Source organism: Dermacentor andersoni, chromosome 8 (assembly GCF_023375885.2).
Source record: "Dermacentor andersoni chromosome 8, qqDerAnde1_hic_scaffold, whole genome shotgun sequence".
Classification (NCBI taxonomy): domain Eukaryota; kingdom Metazoa; phylum Arthropoda; class Arachnida; order Ixodida; family Ixodidae; genus Dermacentor; species Dermacentor andersoni.
The window spans coordinates 121,822,190-121,843,689 of record NC_092821.1 but is presented as its reverse complement, the minus strand read 5'-3'; the positions used below and the strand labels follow the sequence as shown (position 1 = coordinate 121,843,689).

Sequence of the window (21,500 nt, the reverse complement as noted above, 5' to 3'; positions counted from 1 at the left end):
ACTCAGCGACACACTGTGCAGAGGCTAAATTTGCGGTATAGTCCGGCGTGAACGCTGCACGCGATCTACGCGTGCCGCGGTTACGCTACGTCGGCGAAAATTTGACGATCTACAGCCTTGTGGTGGCTGTCGCGAGTGCATCGCGCGCTAACGTGGCTGACCAACAGAATGCTGTTTGGGTTCAGCGAAGCGAGCGCGTTGCGTTGGCGCCTTCGACAAAAGAGACTTTTAGCTCAGCGGGTTTACGTTTCGCTCCGCTCGCGGTCTCCACCGTTGCGCCAGCGGAGCGGCTCGCGAAAAAAGAATTTTAGCCCGGCGGATCACTCAGCCGCTCGAGCGGGGTAAAGAGCGGGGCGCTCTGCTGCCCAACCTAGTGGTCCGAATAGGAGTTACCGAGAAATGAATTTGAATTACGCTTGCTTTTATAATGCGAGAAATGTCGAATAAAGATATATTACATGTTCTCAGTACATTATTTGTTAATAATGTACTGAGTACTAATGTACGGGTCAGCGCCGCAGTCGTCGATGCAGAACTAGCCACCCTAGCAGAACTGCCGGCGTTCATGTTCGGGGCTGCCATCTTGCATTTCCCATACACGCCCGCGCGCGCTTACGCACGCTCGCGCGCTGCGTATACCCTCCGCTGGGGAGTGCTTTCCAGCGGGCGTAAACGCTGCTCCGTAAAACCGCTGGCCGCCTCAGCGTTGTGCGCATGCGCAGTCGCGTCCCCGCTCGCCCGCTCCGCTGGCCGTAAACCCGCTGAGCTAAAACTCTCTAAAGAAGCACCCGCTCGCAGCGCCCTTGCACTGCGGCAAGAACTGATCGCCGCGCCGCTACAGGTCACGTTTAAAGCGCGTGGGTAAAATTTTAGCGATGTCATCGTCCAGGACATGGCGCATCCAACTTCACCAGCCGCTGCCTTGCACGCTGGAAAAGCCGGACTTGTCGACCGATCCTGCATGCAAGCAAAATCACCGTTTCCATGTAGGCCGTAGAATAAAGAATCAACCTCTCTAGACCGATCCAGAGCGCCCTTTATAAATTTAAGGTAGCGACACTCTCCTCCTCAATTCTCCTCGCCCGCCAGCTGCGCGTGTTGCACACGGCACGCTTTTTCTCCTTGGGTCCCGCAGATGGGCCGCAGTAGTCGATGGAGGCGCATTATTTTGGACTAGTTGCGCGCCCCAGTACTGCAGAAAATTTTGGAAACTGGTGATAACAGCATGGATCTAGTGCATCTGATCTAGTACTGCTTGTGGCACATCCCTATGACTTTTTTTCTTTCTTGCCTGTGCACCGCAGCTACATTCGGCGTGCCTTCCTACAATGAACTAGTCGGTTCTTTCGGCCATTGTTGTGCAGCCACTGCTTCTTGTGCAAGCCGTCGCGATTTTCCTGTCGTATCATAAAAACTGCATAACCATCTTCAGGCTTCTTGTTGCAGTTATACGCGCTACCCAGCACGGCATAGCGCTAGCACAGCACTGCAGGAAGCAACAGCGTGCAACGTTCGCTGCACCGAGCCAGCCGCGAGCTAAGGAGAAAAACGGTGCCAACAAAAAAGAAACACAAGCAAAACGCAAGATCCGCGCGTTCCCAAGGGCAACGGCAAGGAGACCAATCGTCGTGCAGAAAAACGGGGGCAGGTGGTGGTTACATCTTCATTGAAAATTGTGGCAAAACTGCTTCCCCAGGAAGGGACGCGCAAGGGGCGAGGAGGTCGCTCGACGATGGCGATAACTTTTTTGAAAGTCGGGAAGAGGCGGTGGCAGATTTCAATTATCAAGGGGGGACTTTACAGCTATCAGGCAACTACCGCAACCTGTACTAAAGGTCGATGGGGCTCTTGCATTGCCCAGGGGGCGCTGCGAAAAAGGTGCTAAAAAGCGCCCTCTGTCCTAAAATGGGTCGTACCAAGCTCGGTCGTCTGCTTCGGAAAGCACGTTTACAATACGGACCCGCCACTTTCGGTTGTGTTGTATCACGGCCTGCAGCGAATATCGGGAGCCGAAGATTTTTGCAGAAGTGGCACGCTGCGTAAAGGCAAGAAATTATGCAGTGCCGAATACGTGTATGCCGTTCAAGAATTAAGCGGCGAAGTTTTAGCGCGGTGTCAATCGCAAGTGAAGCGAGTCGCGTACGAAGTGGAACTTCAGGTAAGGTTTGCACGCTGCTAGATTCAGGCGCACAAACGCGAGGAAATGCTTGCTATAAATTAATCCACAGCAGCGATAAGCAGACATCACGTGTACGGAACTGCTCGAGCACACGACGGTACGCGCCGCGACGGCAGCGGTCTTTAGCATGCCGCGATGTACGAACTGCTCGAGCGCACGATCGTACGCGCCGCGACGGCAGCGGTCTTTCGACATGCCGCGAAACGGCGGGTCTCCTGCCATCTTTGTTGACTGCATGCCGCTAAACAAGTAGTTATGCCTGCGTTGTAGTAGCGGCCATCTGTCTCTTTTAGTAACTGGTAATAACTGATGCAATGCATATGAGCTCGCAGCGAATCGCGCTGCAGCGCGAGCTCGTGCGCTGCTCGCTTGATGTAGCTTTTAATGACAACGGTCGAAAATCGATCTGCTGTAATCAATACTATCTTGCTGCGCTGCCTCAACATGCTGGCTTGAGGTCAAGTATGAGCACATTTAACTCTCTAACCTGTGCTGCTCGTAGTGGGGTAGTGAATTGTCACCGAATCAGCCCGGCCATTTGTGGTCATTTGCACACACCTGGGCACTTCACCACTTCGCACCGATCGAATTGTTAATTGTCGCTGTGGCCGGGTTTCGAATCGTGAATCTCACCAGCCATGCCTGCTGCTATGTCGGTCTGCTGTCGGGACTGTAGGCGCAAAAGACCGAATTTTAGAACGCAGATCTATAATCAAGCAAGCTTCAAGACAGGTGAAGCAGTCAGCATGGCGCGAAGTTTCGCTTACCCAGCGCGACGAACTGCAGTTATACAGCGCGGCCGACGCTCCGCTTCGTGAGGCCTTGAAGGGAAACGATAGAATCGGATGTTGGGATTCAGGCCTTCTTGTTCATGGCAGCCCACGACGCAGCAGTATCGACGGTGACGCTTTTTCGATGCTGAGCTAGGTCCCTCATGATCGGCGTCGCCGATTCCTTCTGCTTCCAGCATTACGTCCCACGGCACACGGAGAGTCCGTTTTCGTTAAACTATAGGCTGCGACCAGCTCGCAGCGTGGTCGACGTGGTCTGTGAGAAGTGACGAGCCTTTTCGCCTTCGCAACAGGGCAGAAAAAAGTGCGAATCGACGCAAAACTCGGCCTAGAAACTTGCTTCGCCACAGCCAGGGCTCAATACGACCCAAGCTGGTACGACCCAGATGTCGTTTCCCGCGCCGCCACCAGGCGCCACTACTATACCTCAAACTCCAGCGCAAGACGCCCATAAGTAGCGGAGACTGGTTCGGTGCCCAGTGTGCATAAACTCGCGGCCAGACAGGCTCGTCTTTATCACGGCCGGAAGGTGGCCGTAATAAAGCTTCGCCCATTCCGCCGACAGCATTGCATTCTTGCATGGCTTGTCACCGCATATACACCAACGATCGCCGCGTGACGTTCTCCTTCGTAACAAACGCAGCATGCGGTTGCCGCTCGTTCCTGGTAGTGCCAAAGGATTTCGTTTGTCTATTTCGACGCGTCCTATGTAGAGACGCACGAAATGTCTAGGTAATATCGCCTTTGAACACAACTTACCCACGAACGTTACCTTTGGTTTTCGTGTGCCATCGCGGCTTGTAATAGTTCTAGCGAAACCGAGAAAGCGTTTTTGCCAAGCAGATCTTGGTGGGCAAGTGACGGTGCCGTTGGAAAGTAGCTTGAGCAGCTGCGTGAACAGCAGTTTACATGCCTAGTGCGCGTTGGCTGTTCCGCGTCGAACTTGCCTGCTGCGCCACGGTCCACGCTTTCGCTCTGAAAGCTGCAACGGGAAAGACGTGTTCGGCCTTCCTCTACTCAGCGTTGTGTACCGCACAGCCATTGCGAGCGTTTGAGCAGCCGACGGGCACGCAACGCGCCGGCAGTCTTGCGAGAGCTCAAATCACAAGCGAAACTGGGAGACCGCACATCGAGGGAAGCCAACCTGCTCCAATCGCAAATGACGAGCGAGCAATGCGACTGGCTGCGTAGGCAAACCGAGAGATCAACACTGCCGCATGGTTCCATGCATAGAGTTTCTCACTATAATGTAGTGAGAAACTCTATGGTTCCATGTTTGCCATATCCGCATCGCTTTGCCGCCAGGAGGTGCATGTGTCGTCTGCATAAAGGAGGGGCACACTTCAAGTATACCGCCTCCTCCTCCAGACGCTCTGCCAGACGCCGCGTCGCTATTGGCCAAATAGCATCACGTGGGCCCTCGCGCCATTTTCGCTCAAGAGTCTACGGAGTGGCGAGGAGCGCATGTTGGCGCCGTTCCTATGCCCAACGAGGAGCGAGCGTGAGATAAAGTGAAGGCGGAGGAGTCGCTACTTTAAACTAAATTAGGCGAATACGAGCCCTTTGCCGTTTAGTTTCGAGTTTGCGCTCGGCATTTAGTCAGTTTAGCTCAAGTGAAATTTCGTTGCGGTTGGGCCCTTAAGCGAAATACATGCAAAGCTGGACACAAACGCACTGCAGAAGTTTGAGAATTGTTCCCTTGGAATTTATGGTGGAAGTACATAGGTGCCTTACAAAGTATCAGTGGAGAAGGTTGCAGGTCAACCCTGCACTGCCCAGCATAAAAGCAGCTCCCATACGAGCACGAACATGTAGGGAAAGTTCCAAAGCAACGTCGCTACTTGAGCTTGTCTAGTGTTTCACGAAGCCTCCACTCAGTGGCGGGCCTCTTTTCACACAAATGTGCCGCAGCACAATACTATCAACATTTATACAGCCCTCCCAAGGAGAGAAAAAAATACTGCCAACACAGGCACCATAGTTGAACTACACACTACCCCAATAAGATGCCTTTATGTCTGAAGTCCAATGTTAACAGAGCCCACTATGCCCTGAAAAATTCGCCCAAGATGACAACGTACAGATGAGTCTTTTACTAGCATTTATTTTTCTCCAATAACTGTTCCAACTTTTAACAGAAGCTCCAGATCTTGACTTTTGAGCCCCCACAAGGACACTGGTAGCTGTGATGGTAAGCTCCAGCAGCCTCATTCGCACTTATCACGAGCCGTCGAAACTGGCAGGTCCCCAAAATACAATCAAACATGAGTGGCAAGTTGAGATAAATAACAGCGATGCACCCTCGTTTTCCACAAGACTTCTCAGGGGAAATATTTGGAACAAAATAATGCTCACCCTCCAAGCCTCCGCAATACCACTTGCACAGACAAACACTCAAGACAATGAGATGTAAAAAAACAAAACAATAGGGCCTTAGGAAACCCAGGAAAGAAAAAGGACTTGTTCCCGAGACATCAGCTTTGAAATGCAAGATGAGCGACAATAACTTAAAAAAATTCTCATTAACACGTAAAACAAGTTGCAGGGGGAATGCAGAGTACATAAAAATAAACATAGCTTCCTTTCTTTTCAAATATCACAATGAAACAAGAAACGAAACAAATTTCAGAGAACACACAGAAGGCATAGGCTGCGGCATGAAACAGGAACCCTAATATCCCTGTCAAGCAGGCAAGTGCACTTACAGAGAGTGCACTCGGTTTTAAGTGCGCTCCCAAATCTAAACGTTGCAAGCCGAGTACTCGCAGAAGAGTGCACTCCGGCAGGAGTGCGTTCACGGAACGCACTTTGCTGGTTGAGTACGTAGCCTCGCCTCCAGCAGTTTTAACGGTACAAAATGTAATGCATAGAGAAGGGACATAGAAGTTAATTCTAGCCGTTGAACAGTTTTTAACAAAATAATCGGAGCATAACTCGCTCATATTCTGTTCTAGCAGGATCAAATGCCGCCTCGTTGCATGCCACCATCTTGTTCTGGATTGGCTAGGCATTTGTCTTGGCCGGCCTTGACTTGCAACACTTATGATAAAGATACTTCCATTTTTGGTTGAGTGAATATAGATTAGGATTGTTTTTTATTTATAATACAACTAATGCAATCACTTTTTAGAAGTTTTTTTATTTTAATGTACATCTTCATAAAGTATGGCTTTAGTCTGTCGCCATTGTTTTTTTTTAGCACGAGTGGGTCCGTTTTCAAGTTTAGCCCCGCATAGCCTATAATGTCACTCAAGGTCCCGAAGTGCACTCCCTGTAAGTGCTCTTAATTTGGCCGCTTGACAGGGTTACAAGATACTGAAAGCAGGTGCAACGAAAAAAAAAGTAACACCGGTAACAGTTAATGTCCCAGCCCTCAAATCCCTCCCATGCCCTAGAAGGTTGACGTGTGTGGCTGGGATGCATCATCTTGGTGCAGGTGGAAACACAGTTGAAAAATGAGAAATAACCTAGCAATTTGTTGACGCCCTAAGGTGTGGGGCCAGAGAGGGCCGTGTCCTAGACAGAGTAGTAGCTGTTTTGTTGTTGGCCGTAGCCATTCATCTGGTTGTCTCGAGAGCCAAGAGAAACGCTGTTGGCGCCGCTGGCAAAATGTGTGTGTGTGTTGCTGGAGCCGCCGCCAGAGTTTCTCCACGAGCTGCCGCCGCCACCTGAACGCCAGCGGCCTGGAATGAAGAATGGAACAGAAGTTACCTCCACGAGCTTCCGCCGCCACCTGTACGCCAGCGGCCTGGAATGAAAAATGGAAGAAGTCACCACACCATAAATGCAGTTCTAGCGAAATGAACACTAAGGAAACATGAAAGATTGGCATGACTGGCAGAGCACTCGAAACTCCGGGCCACATTATCAATACATTCCGTTATCCATTATTTTTGAGTTTCCTCACAGGCACCCATGCAGTCATAGGCCACTTCGTGTCAAAGAGGAAATGCAAGAAGGGATAATGAAATTGATAGAGAACACAGCCCCTAATTTACAATTACTTGGCAGAAAACACGAAGGGCAAAACTTTAATTCTGTGCCAAAGCTGCCATGCCCATGAATGTCCGTGCACTGACACACATTCTTGCTAATTCAGGTCTGCGCATAGTATGCGTTAAAGGAAGCCCACAAAACACACAGAGTGCCGGACGACTAGTCACATCACACCTTCTCCGACTCCTTTCAAGTTTAGAAAAAGCTTTTACGTAGCACATAGAGCACAGAAAGATAGATTTCTAAGATTTCTAGAACTTAATACCAGCTAACTATATAATTAGGTCAAATAATAAAAAAAAGAAACAGCCAAACTTGCTCCAAGCGACGGCAAACACCATCGTGGTTCTGTTTAGCTACGTAGGACACCCTGCACATTTCTCACAACAATTTAAGCAAACTGAAATTTCACTGCAGGTGGCCCTTAGGTAAGACTGGCGGCATGCCGAGACTAGAGGGGCTCGCCACTGTGCATCACCGATCTTTCCCGGAAGCCTCCCCATTGAGTTGGGTGTCGCACACGGACTACCAAGTGATGGACAATGGAGGAGCTCTACTGGTTTCCTATTCTGGCTGGCTAACGCTACCAGTGTAGCTTGCGCTGGAGAGATTGAGACACTCACTTCCACGGCCGCCCCATCCTCCTCCGGAGCGGGGGTTGTTGGCGATCTCGTAGAGCTTGGGGTTCACGACCTGGTTGGCCTCCTGCAGGACCGAGATGAGCTCCTTCGCCTGCCGGCTGTTGTTGGGCGTGAAGAAGGTGTAGGCGGTGCCCGTCTTATTGGAACGCGCCGTCCGGCCAATCCGGTGGATGTAGTCCTCCGAGCAGTTGGGGTAGTCGTAGTTGATCACAAACCGCACGTCGTCGACATCTGTGAGCCAGACCCACCACCCAAGCGGATTAGAGGAAAGTAACCAACGCTGATCTTGGAATGTTTGGTAGGCAGCGAGCTCTCCTTACTATTTGAGAGTTCATAACGAGAGTTCGGCGAGTCCAGTTTTATATCACGAAAGATAATACACGGAACACCTGCTACCCTGTAATTGTAATTTTCGATGCGACTGGTGCAAGGTTGCAAGTTAGTTGTATGCTTTCATGCCAATGTTCTTACGTAGTATGTGCAGCTCGGTGATTAAACAGCCAGCACTCTCCAAACAGCCATGCAGTTCTACATGCATGCTGCATAAAATGATGAACAAGATCAATATGCTGTAGACTATCACTGCTCACTTTCACCACTCCCATGCGTATCATAGCATTTCCTCTGTAACCTGCTGCCTGGTTAGACCGAAGCTAAACGTTCATAGCCCTGCGGCTAGTGTACTGTTTTGTCTGCTCTCGCTCACGCGAGAAGTGTGCTGCGACTAGTCCGCCTGTGTGCTTGTCACACACGGGCACAGTGCACCCAGTGTGAGAATAGACATTAGGGTACATGCAATGCTCGTGCAATGGTCATGGATTTTGTGACTTTGTAAAACTAATCAAGCACTTGCACTTTGCAATCTCACAGCAAGAATGCAGTTCATGAGGGGATGGATTACCTGCAGCTAACGTAAGCTCATCTAGACAGTTAAACGATACAGCACAGATTTAACTACCAATTACTAAACAAGGCACTTGAAAGCAAGGTTAGGTGTGCAGGAAAGAAATAACCCCTGAAGTTTACAAGAATTCCTTTTTGTGTAACAGCAAGGGTGCTATGCACTTATGCGCAGTTGGTAGTGTGCCTTGTCAAGTATTACTTTATGCTATTTACGCTGTGCTGTAGCCACTTGTACACTTACTAGCGCAAACTAGATGCCCAAATTTCCCAATTCAATCATTCGCTACAGCTGTTTGAGAAATGCTGGTGCAAACACGACGACTGCTACGCATTAAAAAAGCCATCCAAATTTTAGCCGCCACAAACTACAAATCCCGCGTCAGTATGACGATTGCATGCAAGTGCAACTACTAAGCCTGCGGTGTGCCCCAGAACCTCGACACGCAGCCACCGTTGAAAAAAAAAAAAAATATGCAGGATGCGCATGCCTACGTGCAAAGCAAGCAGAGTCCCCTCGCCATTAAGCGTAGCGCAGGACACGTTGCCAAAATACAAATAATACCCCCGAGACATCAAAAGGCCAAGAAGCATCCTTGCAACTGAAATCCTCCACTAGACCCAGTGAGTGCAGAGCCAATACCCCGAGAAAACTAAAACTTACAATGCTCGATTAACTTCGATACTTGTGCCCTTCCGACAGAGGCCTAAAGTGCTACATCAGAGCTGACGAGCAGGCAAGGATTTGCATGCTCTAAACACGCACGGTCTACCCTCGTCCTAGCCCTGGCTAGTCCACTGAACCAGTGCCGAGCGAGAAACGAAAGCTAGGCAGCGTGCGGCCCCGCAAAACAAGGGGTACGGGAAATGAGAGGATGTAGAGATAAGACGCAAAAGAGATACGTATGCAAGAAAGAAAAGTGTTTGCGCACTAAAATTTACCTGCAGCCGCCTTGCGAGAGAGACAGGGCCATGCCGTGGCCTTCAAGAGTCGTCGGCCAGGGGGGTGGATTGGCAGCGTGTGCGTGCGCACACTTCGGAAGACAGGACGCCGCCACAGCAAGGAGGGCGCCCTTCTCCGCACACGGCCACCCGTCAGCGGCCATTACACTTTTTTTCGTCTGCGCCGCCTTCCGTTAGAAAGCCAGCGGCAGCTGAGGCCGTCCCCTGGTGCCGCACCACTCACTCTGCCACGGCGGCCTCCGCGCTTTTGTTTTGCTGTTGTGCCGTGCACCTTAAAAGCCAATCGTGTCAAATCCTCACTCGTTCCTTTCTGCCTCGCTTCAAGGGTGGCCCCCGAAGCACACCCACAATCCAGCTCCCGGTCAATTGAATTCCCCGTCCCAAAACTTCCTCCGCCACTACAATGATCGTAATTTTTGCAGTTAATAGTCCAGCTGCAGCCAATCGTAGCAATCCATGTTGAATTTGGAAAAGTGCGCTGCTGCTCCATCTCTGGCCAATCGGAGCAACTTGAGCCAAATTTGAGAAGTGCTGCTGCTACTTAGGGCATAGAGATGCATCCAGCTGAATACGAGGCCCACGCCTCGTGCGAGCTACGCTCCCCGTCCGAGAGAAATCATTTGCGCCCGCCGGGCCTTCAATGGAAGCCACCGTCCGTTTAAGCGTTTTCATGTGGCTCAGGGAGGCCCGCCCAGTGCAAAGCGAGGCACTGCGTATGGACAACCTGGGGCCCACACAAGTGCCTCTGGAAAAAAAGGAAAAGCCAGGACACGTCAGTCAGCGTCTGGTCTCCCAAAGCCCGTCCCCGCAGACCCAAACACATCCACCCTTGCCCCCTCCAAAGCGTAGACGACATGTGCACCTGCCACATCTGGAGCACCCACTAAGTCAAGCTCCCCCCCGCCCTCCTCTCCTGCCATGTGCAGTTGCATGAAATGCGAACGGGTGCACATAGGCATAATTTGACTTGTTCCGATGGGGTAAAAGTATTCCCCCAGTAAGAACTGTTGGCCAATCGGATGCAGGAACCTGCACTGGTCACAAAACTGCTGCCCCAGCCAGTAACAGAAGGCTAGAAGCTGCGATAGACATCCTCTAAATCAACCCGTGTAGTCTGGAGCTTCAATTCAACGAGCAAAGTCCACGTTACTTGCTGCTTTGAGATGCCCCTCTAGACAGTTTCTGTTCGCCATGACTTGGCAAAAATATTAGACAAACCTGTGTGTTGCCTTTCACATTTCAAGCAACTGCACACAGAGGTTACATACGGTAGTGAAACATAGCTGATAAGCCTGTTGCACAAATTACCTCAGAGCTAATAATAACACAGACGAATGCCTGCTTTCACTGAATATTAGTCTATTATCAAGCACAAAGTGAAATACTAACTTTAAAATCGAAAATGTCTACAGCAAATGGCCTGTGTGCATTTAACATGCCCGCCCAAATTTCAGCACAATTAGACAAATGTGGAGTACCCTAGCTATCCCGAACAATGGAAAAGTACCCACACACTCATCACGCCGTAGGTACACCTAAGATGCCAAATTGTGAGTAGCAGCCATAGAGCAACAGTTCCAGTAGGTCTAAATAGTCCCACCTGCTTAAGTCCTAAAAGAGACATTTTAATAAAAGCTCGCACCAACAATCGCCTCAACCAAGTACATTGAAAGAGCATACCCTAAATATAGAAAAAAATATCTGCTCATCCCCATAACCTGGTCGCACGAAGCGCCCACTTCTGAGTAGCAGCAGCCAGCGTTTTCCCCAAGTAACCGAACAGTGCCATCCCACAGCCCATCTTGCATTAACTAGACTGGAGGTAGGGTTAACTCACCGAGACCCCGTGCAGCCACATCAGTCGCAACCAGGATGGGAGCCCTTCCAGACCGGAACTCTGCAAGTTTTCGTTATGACAACGCATCAGCTTTTCCGACAGGCCAAAATGCTACGCAGGGTGAAAATAAGCCCCGACGAGGAGCTAAACCCACCATTGAGCACCCAGTCACGCTCCTGCTGAGTCTTGTCGCCGTGAATGCAGATGGCTGGCCAGCTGCGTAGCAAAGAGACGGCACCGGTAAGCAACCACTTCAAATACAGTAGCGGACGGGTACACAATCTCGCATTAAATCGGACAAGCGTGGAATTGATTACCAAGACACCATGGCACAAGACCATGACTGCCAAGAAAACCTCAACCGTCGAGCAAATGCAGACTCAAAATTCCAAGCAAGGCTCTGCAAAGCAGCAGCAGTTCTCACCCGTAGCGGCGCATCTTCCTGGTCAGGTCGTCAACTTTCCGCTTTGTTTCCGCAAACACAATGGTCTGTGAAGAAACAGCAAGTGTCACTCCAGCGCAATTTACATGCACCCAAAAGTCTTTCATCTGCCTGCACTTCCTTAAAGGGACACTAAAGTGAAAAATGATTTCCTCTACATCAGTAAATTACCGTTCTACAACACCAAGAACACCACTCTTGCAACGACAAGACGTTTGGTAAGCCAGAAAAAGTGCAAGAACGAAATACGGGTGGCAACGCCTACTTAAGTTCCCGCACCTGGGCGCTGCGACGTCTTGGATTTTGATGTCATCTTCCAGGACCCACTAATTATATATAGTGTATTGACTACATTGTGTTCTAAAGGAACCAAATATTAAACATGGCAAGTTTCGGGAACCTTCATTCAGCCAACGCGGCCCAAATGCAAAAACATACTTCGGAATCCCTGGAGTCACGCTGACGCACCGGCGCGAAATTAAAATACTGATACTTGGACCTTCATTTTCTCATCTAATAATCAAACTATTTTTTTTAAATGACTACCTGCAGGGTTCTCAAACAATGCTTCATTAGTCTAAACTGATTTATTGTTTCGCTTTAGTGTCCCTTTAACTAGTGCTGGGGAGTTCTGCACCTCATTCTACTTTCAAGCCCTCAACATGGCAGTATCGGCCAGAGTTTTCAGAGCCATTCCCTGCCCTAAATGGAAGATTAGCAGTGCAGGTGATGTCAAACGTTAACTCTTTATAGACGAGCGTAATGTGGTGCTTACGCAGTAACACACCATAAAATTTTTACTTGCCCCACCCTGCCCAAATCGCCGGACATTTGCAATAAGGTTTTCACTCACTCACTGCAAAGTTTTGGCATTGCGTACAAAGTTCCTGGCAAATGTTTTCGACCACCACTAAATTACAGGCACCAAGCGTCACTTGTTCATTTAGGGCAAGAACACAGGATGATGAATAACAAGTAGGGCACGAAACTCACTTTCTTTTGAAAGCACTATCAGAGGAGACAGTGGCATCACACACGTATACCGTAAAGCAAATGAAACATACACCTATGGTTCGCCCTAGGTCTAGAGCTGTCTGCACAAATTTTAAACGAAGTCACATCGCTTGGGATGGAGCTCACTCAACACTTTTCTGCTTGGTGTTTACCCTGTGTTGCCAAAAATATTTTTCGCAAAATTGTAATTCCATTGATTACGGTTACTCTCAAAGTGTTTCGCACATTCAGATTGGAGATGAACCTTTCCCAGGTATGTTAACGTCTCATTCCTAGAAGGTTAATGCAAGGAAAATAAAGTATATACACGAATTTGATACCCAATATTAAAGTAACTAATGAGATTAATAAAGGCATATTCGTGTCGAATGAAACTGTTTTCACGAAGTGTGAGGCAGATCAGAGGGCTTGATGAAGGGCAACCGCATATGCAAGGAAAAAAACTGCAGAGTGGACACCCACCTTGTTCTCTTTCTCATTGAGAATTTCCTGGTGCAGTTTCATGAGCCTGGAACAACACATTTGTGCCAAGTTAGCACGTAACACAGCCATTACTTGAAGACACCTCCCCCCATGATGCGCTTAGGGCCAAGATTTTGATGGACACTGGGCTAACACTGCGCTTCTTAACGCTTAAATGTCCCAGGGCCCCCTACAACTGAAGGCATTTGACAAAGTGGCCCCAGTGAGCGAGAGGCCTGGTGTGTCTGTAACGAGGCTTTGACAGCTCTGCCACTGGGAAGATGTGACAGGCCAACATGACCTCGTAAACTGCAGTGTCTCGGAACCTGCTGGTTCCACGTGCCATTTCACGCAGGCTTACTTGAATGAAGGTACACGTGCGCTAGCAGCCAGCGTGTAGACCACAAAGTGAAGTAACAGCAGCCACCACGCAAGAACACACAAAGAAACGGCAAAGTTATCGCCTGCCACACAGACACGGCAACACCCTAGCTTGATTAGGCACCACTACAAACCCACCGACCTGGCATAACTGTAAAGCTTCCTGATGGCCCAAAAGTGACATCTACCTGCAGCCTGTGAAAACACATCACGAGTGTGTGTCACCTGCTTCTTAGCACTGGCACAGAACTATGCAAAGCTAGGTGATGTGCCCTCTTTGTGCTGCAGTCTGGTCCTCCGTGACTCACCTTCCCGAATTCTTCAGACACAACCACCATACAGCCCCACCCCGCTCCATACTATTCCCAAGAATATCTGTTCTTAAAGTTAGACTCCATAAATCAGAATGAACTACCCCAACAGCTCAACTACAGCAGCATCAATAACGCCCATCGGCAATGACAAGCTGAAGTTTTGTAGCCACAAACTTCCAGCGTTTTCTCAAAGCCAATGGAGTGGACAAGTGCTTCCCTGGGTGCTGCCGTTCTACACCTTTTAAGGAGTCTAAGCACTTTAATGAACACATGCTCGCGCAAGCAGCACAACTAAAGAATGTGCACGGAGCTAGGACAAGGAAAGAAAAAAGTGGGGTACGCACTTGTCCTCTTTCTCGGTCTCCTGGCAGACGTCAATGATCTGCAGGATGCGGTGGTTGGCGCACAGCTGCAGCGCACCGATGTTGATCTGGATGTAATCCTTCAGGAAGTCTTCGGCCAAGGAGCGAACCTCCTTGGGCCAGGTGGCGCTCCACATGAGGGTCTGGCAGTCCGGACGGATCTGCTCGATGATCTTGCGGATCTGAGGCTCAAAGCCCATGTCCAACATGCGGTCGGCCTCGTCCAGAACCAGGTACGTGCACCGCCGGAGGTTCACCTTGCCCGCCTCCAGGAAGTCAATGAGGCGGCCAGGCGTGGCGATGCAGATCTCGACACCTGCAGGTTGAACAAAACACTGCTTCTCAAACTGAACTAGCACAAGGAACACCTGCACCGATATTGTTTGGCAGCCATGGTATCTTACACGGTTATGCTCACAACCACTCACCTCTTTCAATATCCCTAAGCTGGGGACCCTTCGGCGCACCACCGAAGACGCAGGTGCTGCGCACTCGAGAGAACTTTCCGAAGTCTGAGGCAACCTGCTGGATCTGCTGGGCGAGCTCACGTGTTGGTGCAAGAACCAGAGCCTGCGTACATAAAAAAAAATAATAATAAAGTGTCACCAGATGTGAGAAGTAACAATACTGTTTTGCTGGCAGCCAAACTTCAGGCTGAGAGCGGTTCGTGCTCACAGAAACACTGCAGAGAGAACGCAACTGGGTAAAAAGCTTGAACATCGCTAGAAAAGCACCTGCAGTGTGGCACTCCGGATTCGTAACATTTACCACCTTCAACTTAGCATGTTTATATCCACAGGATGTCCCAGCTAACGGTACCCAAGTTAAAAAATAAATGAAGTCAGGTGCAATAAGTTTATTAAACCTACACAGTGTTTGTCATCTGTCCTCATCCAACCCCAAGATAATTTTTCTGTACAAATTACTTTCTCAACTGAATAAAAAAAACATTAATCAGCTTCGTTAATGTTAGCTAGGACACCCTATAAGAGGACTGATGACTACACTGTATAGGTTTCATAAGCACATACTCTGCCAGTTCATGTTTGCAAGGATTGACTGCTAGCCGAGTCGCCCAGTATATCCAAGTACACAAGCATGTTCACATTCTCGAACTGCAACTTCCATAGACGAGACTCAAACCCACAGCCTGACCTTTTGGAGCACGGCACCATGGCCATCAACCCAATCTGCTGCCCCACAATTCCCTCTACTACAGCACAGCAGCAACATTAGCCACGCTGACCATCTTACAGCCTTCAGACATGATAGGCTATCAAGTTCACACGTGTCATGAATTGGCCAGGTTATGCAAAGGCTGGCAATGGGCCGCCACCAGCTAACCATTCTAGTTGTTTGTGCCCATTTACAACACTGGCCTCAGGTACTTTGCTGCCAGGGTCAGCGCCAGGATACGTTTCACTGTCGCGAGGCAGCCTACAGTGGCACGTGTCCCACCCAAAAGCAGCCGAAGTCTCCCAGCTGCCCAAGGAGGGCTCACCTCTTGGTTTCCATAAGCCCCAGCGAGCCAGGAAAAAAACTATGAAAGGCCAAAACACTTTACTACACAGGGTTCACACAACACACTCGTTAAGAGTGACGCATGTGCGTGCAACCTGTGACCGAAAAGTTGAATGTTCAGTTACGCAGTGACTGCTGGTGCTCGCAAGTTACCCACTACACTCATCATTTATTCGCTTCTACCACATATTGATCACAGATGTGCAATTTACTGGAAGAGAATGCGAATACCCAGTTTTCCCACTTCCGTGCTACCTCGGACAAGTCCGACACTGCAAGCTATCACCAACAAAAGTAAACTGCTGCGTCCGATTTCCTACAATCGTGCCACAAATTGTGGTGTAAGCAATGTGGGTCTGCAAGTATGCAGTAAATTTATTTCCCTACATCAATTATCCCATAAACAAATGCATAGCTTATTGCGCTGTGTCTTCTTCCCTCCGTCTATTTCGTGCTGCCCAAGTCGAGGATGCATTGCCAACTTGGCCAGCAAACCACCATTCTGAAGTAGTTTATCAAGTGGGGATGTCAAAGTATTCTGAAGTGTTCAATTATTCGGTTGCACACGAATATGCGAATTCAATTCAATATACTGCTGACTGTGTGAGAGCAAACAGGCTGCTTCGTATTTGTTTCTACCTAATCTAAGTATATTGGGGTGATCTTGTGCTGAATTTAACGATGTTGTGCCGCTAGCTAAATTTTGCCTATAAAGCACACTTGACTGTTCTCAAAAGCCAGCCTCTCAGTAACAAGGGGCACGGGTTTGCGGAGAGTGTGGGTGCTTTTTTATTTTCTTTTTTTGCACCGCCACTCCAAATTCTGACTTTATTGCTTGGCCGCAAGTGCAACGAGCGACAACTTGCACACGGTCAAATGCCTCCGATTTTGCAGGCATCTGATGTGGTATAATAAGGCACAGGCGGGCAAGCACAGCTAGTGTGAATTACTAAATTTTCTATGCTAACACGAGCTACATACCCAATGTTTAGTATAATGGCTTACTAGCCTAGTTTTTTTACAATCGACAATGTAATTGCAATGTTCCAAAATTATTTAGCCCAACTTGCTACTATTATACGCACGTGCATATCATTATTCGCTGTTTGATTCAATGTTCGAAGCTAAGTATTCATACTTGATTCGTATTTGAACATTTTGATATTTGCACACCCCTATTACTGAGCAGATTGGTCACCAGCAATTCGCTTGGTTCCTTAAACTTGTGCACTTCAGGCCACCACTAATATAAATTAAGAAAACTTATGCACAACTGTAAACAGTGCTGTTTCCACTGAGCTCCACAATGGGGTGAACCATGGCAATCCTGACATTGCCATGCCATGAATAAGCTATACACTGCAACACAAATTTCAGCAGCTGCAGAACACTGCAAAAAGCTACGCTCTACGACACTGCTCACACACTTAGTGGACTAATCCAGGGCCCTGGAGGCCGAGCCAAGGAAAGACCACAGCCGAGACAAAGCGCACTCACAATGGGGCCGTCCCCACGCTGCAGGTATGGCTGGTGGTTGATGTGCACAATGGCAGGGAGGATGTAGCCGAGCGTCTTGCCCGAACCCGTCTGGGCGATGCCCACGAAGTCCTTGCCGCTGAGAGCGATGGGCCACCCCTGGGCTTGGATGCAGGTCGGCGTGGTGTAGTTTTGTGCGTGGATGGCCTTGAGGATGTAGTCGGGGAAGTTGCCCTCCTCGAAGTGCAGGATGGGCTTGAACACCTCCCGGCCCTTCACTGTGATCTCGTTGGCCTGCCGATATGCGTCCACTTCCGCGGGTGACCGGTTCGCTGTGTTCGGGTGCTCTTGGTAGAAGTTCTTCTGGAACGGCTGCAGCTGGATGCGGTCCCAGTCCGGCTTGCGCAGGTTGCCGCCGGGCTGGCTGTTGCGGTAGCTGCCAGAGCCGCCACGCCTGTCGCCGCCACCTCCCCAGCTGCTGCCAAAGTCTCTGCTGCTGGTGCACATGAAAAGTGACGAATAAGCTTTCTACCCCAAGCTGCCTACATAATTGCCAACATGTGAAGATAAACTGATGGGCAGAGATTAGCAGCAAACTTGCAAGATAACAGCTATTTCTTTCAGCAACACTGCTGTTTCAGACTCGTGCTCGAAGCACCTGCTTTCAGTACAAGCATCTAAAGAAACAAATTTAGAGACCAATATAATTGCCAACTGCCATTAAGCTAGCTGACCAAGCTGAGAGCCATGGTACAACCTTTACTTTGCAGATATTGGGGTCACATGTTGAAACAGTTCAATAACCTTATCTAAAAATGAATAAATTAATGTGCTTTTAGTATCAAGAGGAAGCTTTAGCGCGAGCCCAACTCTGATGCGGCCTATTCAAATACATGTAAAACGTAAAAATTTTTTTCCGAGAAACTCTGGAGATATTAATGAAATTTGTTCATCTTAAGAGAAAGTTAAATTCTAGTGACTGTTCGAAGCAGAATTTCAATTTAGGGCCCCATTTTGTTGCATGAATTTTCAAAAATACAAAGGTCTGAAAAATAGACGCATGAAGTCTACAAATAGCTCTGCATCAAGAACAGATACCGCAGTTCTGTAAACAGCATCCATTAGATCATTGAATGCAGACAAATTCAATATGTCATTTTATATCTTATGTGAATTTGTTACGCTGTGTGCAAGGGTACCGCAGAAGCTGTATGTCCATATTAGATTTTTTTAGATTAATATATATTGTATCAATTTTGTCCGCTTGAGATGTACTATTATATGCAAATCACAGAATTGTGGTATCATTTCTCATCGCCGCATTGCAGTTTTAAACTTGATAGTTTCGTCATCTAAAAATTTATTTGTGCCAATTTTTATTAAAAATTGACGACCGAAATCAAAAATGCAAAACCGATAGTCACTAGATTTTAAGATTATTTTAAATGCAACAAACCTCACCAAACTTGGTGCAGTGGTTACTGAGAATAACAAATTCTCCCTTTACATGTATTTAGGTAGAAGTACCCGAGCTAAAGGTTACTCTTACGAAAATTTGACAGCCTTCTCTTTTTTACACCCAAGCTGTATACAGCTACGCTGCAGCAGGGGTCAATGTCCATTCTTCTTTGTGTTCTGTCAACACAAAATTTTCGTCTCGTTTCTCGCGAATGCTCTGTAGCTCTCAATCTAATTAGGTGTCTTGGAAAATTGGTACTGAAATTGGCCGCTAAGACTACCAATTACGTTGAGTTTCATTGTCGTAATTCAATCACAGTGAAGTTGTAAATGTCATAGAATTCCGATCTGCTGTCAATACATGGCCATCTACGGAGGCAGTATGATTACAGAAAACTGCTGTAACTTTTGTTTTATCCACATTATCCAGAAACAAGTTATATGACTATTAGCCGCCAAGATGACTCCTAACATTACGCCGAGTTTCTACTTCTCATAATTACGTATTCACAAAGTCGCAAATATTGTGCAATTCCTATCTGCTGTCATTACATCGGCTTCTGCAGGAGGGAAATGGACAGCCCCATGTTCATTTGCCAGAATAAAGCTAGTCTTTCCAAGATTCATTCAGCCAAGCGACTAAGAAGTATGCTCAATCGTAAATTACAAACAAATGTGTCTTGTTTCGTACACTCCTTCGACTGAGCCCAGTCCAATGCATATCATTGCTCGCGTTGAGGCTCTGTTTAACGGCAATCTGCATCCTATATACATGTTACCACCAGTGGCTGTTGCGTGTTACGTCAGTCTCCTAGACGACATTATCTTTCTATCTTTCTCCTAGACGACATTCTATCTTTCTATCTATCTATCTATCTATTATAACAATTATATATACACAGATGTGTCGATTGAGGTAAAACACCACAGCTTCGCTGCTTGTCCTTCACAGTGGAGTGCAGATTTCTTTCCCCCCCATTCGAATATATTTCAGACTACACTGAACTTTAATTAAAGCCTGCATGTTGAAATAGTGTAAGTTTCTAGATCACGAAAACCTCCAAACCACATTGCAACTCATCAGGGCTGCAATTTTGTAGCGATGCCTTTTCCAATGCTAATGCCTTTCGGCACTTTCCGCGTTTGTGAGTGGCCAAGAGACACTCCACCCCGGGCGGAGCATCGAACGCAGCCACTCAAGAACGCGAAAAGCACCTAAAGGCATAAGCAAAAAAATAAAAATGGAAAGCTACGCGGAAGCGCCGCGAATGTGGCCGCTCGGTTTCCGAACGGCTTCACACGCGTGCACGGCGACCTCGTTCGCAACAATCGGCTCACTGACCTCCGGCGGTCCCGTTCATTCAACGCCGAGCTCGACCCGGAACGCGACGACGACCTATTACTTTTTTTTTTTTTCGGACGCCTATATTGGCGGCGCTGGCGAAACGCATGACGAGCCACTTTAGGCCGCGCAATGCGTCGACGCGTGGCGTCTACCAACGTCACGCGCTGAAAAAAAAAAAAAAAAAAAGCCGGAGCGGCTGACGAGACAAAAAGACATAGCAGGAAAATGCAAACTGTAAGAGGGGGGAAAAAAACCCAGCGACTGCGCGGCGAGGCCGTAGCTCTTCGTCAAAACGCCAAGCCAGCTAAGCGCCAGTCACGATTTGTGCACGTGATTCAGTCATTCAATGCAGTGTTTCTCCGCTCTGCCGCCAGGGCTTTCTTTTTTCTTGCGTTTTCGACACTCCAGCTCTCGTACGTCATCGAGAGGAGCCAGCCAAGACGCAGCTGCGAAGCGTTACGCCATCAATCCGCACACATTTGCCGAGGCCGACGAAATAAAAAAAAAAAAAGCGTGATCAGATTGCGGGCTGAAATAGCACTTTACTTTTTATTTTTATTTTCAAGGAGCACAACGATCTGTCTGTCTGCAATTCGGGCGCACGAGATTTGGCACCGGGCGCCATGAGGTCATATTTTCACCCTTCCGAAATGAAAAACCAGCAGTAACTAATAATTGAAAAAGTAGTAACCATGCCTACTCGCAGTTCTGAAATACGCGCAATGTTGCACCGTGCCGATGCCATGGCAACAGGGTTTTTTTTTTTTTTTTTTTTTTGTCAGGGGGGGATCGATATGCCACCGGCATGTCCCGAGACGCTTACATAAAAAGCGCCGGCCGGCGTTTTCGCCACATATCGACAGAAGACGCGAAGAACACGCTAGCAACGGGCGAAACGCAACGGAGAAAATTTTAGCAGGTGGCTAACGCACGGCCGGAAGCGCAAAATGGCCAGGGCTAGTTGGCAAAAGGCCACGTTGCGACTTTCGCGTAGGCCTAACACTTTCCGGCGCCCCAAACGCTGCCCAAACTCCGACATTTAAAATAAAACGGGCTCGTAAACGACGTTCGCTTGCTAGGACCACTCCTACTCGGCCAGCAGAGGCCGTGGTCCAGCTCTGTCGACGCGTAAATCGCCTCGTGTGACCGAGAGACGACGTCAGGCCTAAAGCCGGACATGGTGGGAAGGCCAGAATGAATGAACCCGGTTTCATGGTCATCAGCAAAAACGCCATTTCTCGACGAAAATAAAGCGATGCGAACCGAAAAATGAATTAAACTGTCGGCAACTTACCCTCTGCCGCCACGTCCGTTCATTTTGGAGATGATTGGAATTGATTTGCTTGAATTTCTTCCAGTTTCAATCGGACCCGATGCTGTTCACTGCTAGTACGACGGCTCGTGATGTGCGGAGAGAC

General features: G+C 48.5%; 1 protein-coding gene across 4 annotated transcripts; it reads right to left on the bottom strand.

The window, feature by feature from the left end:
• Nucleotides 1-5,054: 5,054 nt before the first annotated feature.
• On the bottom strand, nucleotides 5,055-21,493 carry LOC126529064 (probable ATP-dependent RNA helicase DDX5). 4 transcript variants are annotated; one of them, XM_050176663.3, is made up of 10 exons: nucleotides 21,377-21,493; nucleotides 17,301-17,775; nucleotides 14,711-14,852; nucleotides 14,265-14,598; nucleotides 13,226-13,271; nucleotides 11,732-11,796; nucleotides 11,462-11,523; nucleotides 11,308-11,367; nucleotides 7,590-7,838; nucleotides 5,055-6,653 (listed from the first exon to the last, which is right to left on the bottom strand). In XM_050176663.3, exons 1-10 carry the CDS (start codon nucleotides 21,397-21,399, stop codon nucleotides 6,487-6,489), a joined length of 1,623 nt encoding a protein of 540 aa, XP_050032620.1. In that variant the 5' UTR covers nucleotides 21,400-21,493; the 3' UTR covers nucleotides 5,055-6,486. The 4 variants fall into 4 exon arrangements, 3 of the variants coding, with proteins under 3 accessions (XP_050032620.1, XP_050032621.1, XP_054925564.1); XM_050176664.3 differs by having other exon boundaries at nucleotides 17,301-17,772; XM_055069589.2 differs by having other exon boundaries at nucleotides 6,535-6,718.
• Nucleotides 21,494-21,500: the final 7 nt, after the last annotated feature.

Excerpts from the sequence above, each read along its gene's own strand:
- LOC126529064 (XM_050176663.3), bottom strand. The coding sequence starts at position 21,399 with ATGAACGGACGTGGCGGCAGAGG. Across the intron at positions 14,599-14,710 it reads GCTTAGGGATATTGAAAGAG|GTGTCGAGATCTGCATCGCC; the intron begins GTGAGTGGTTGT and ends TTCAACCTGCAG. Across the intron at positions 13,272-14,264 it reads GAGACCGAGAAAGAGGACAA|GCTCATGAAACTGCACCAGG; the intron begins GTGCGTACCCCA and ends GTGTTGTTCCAG.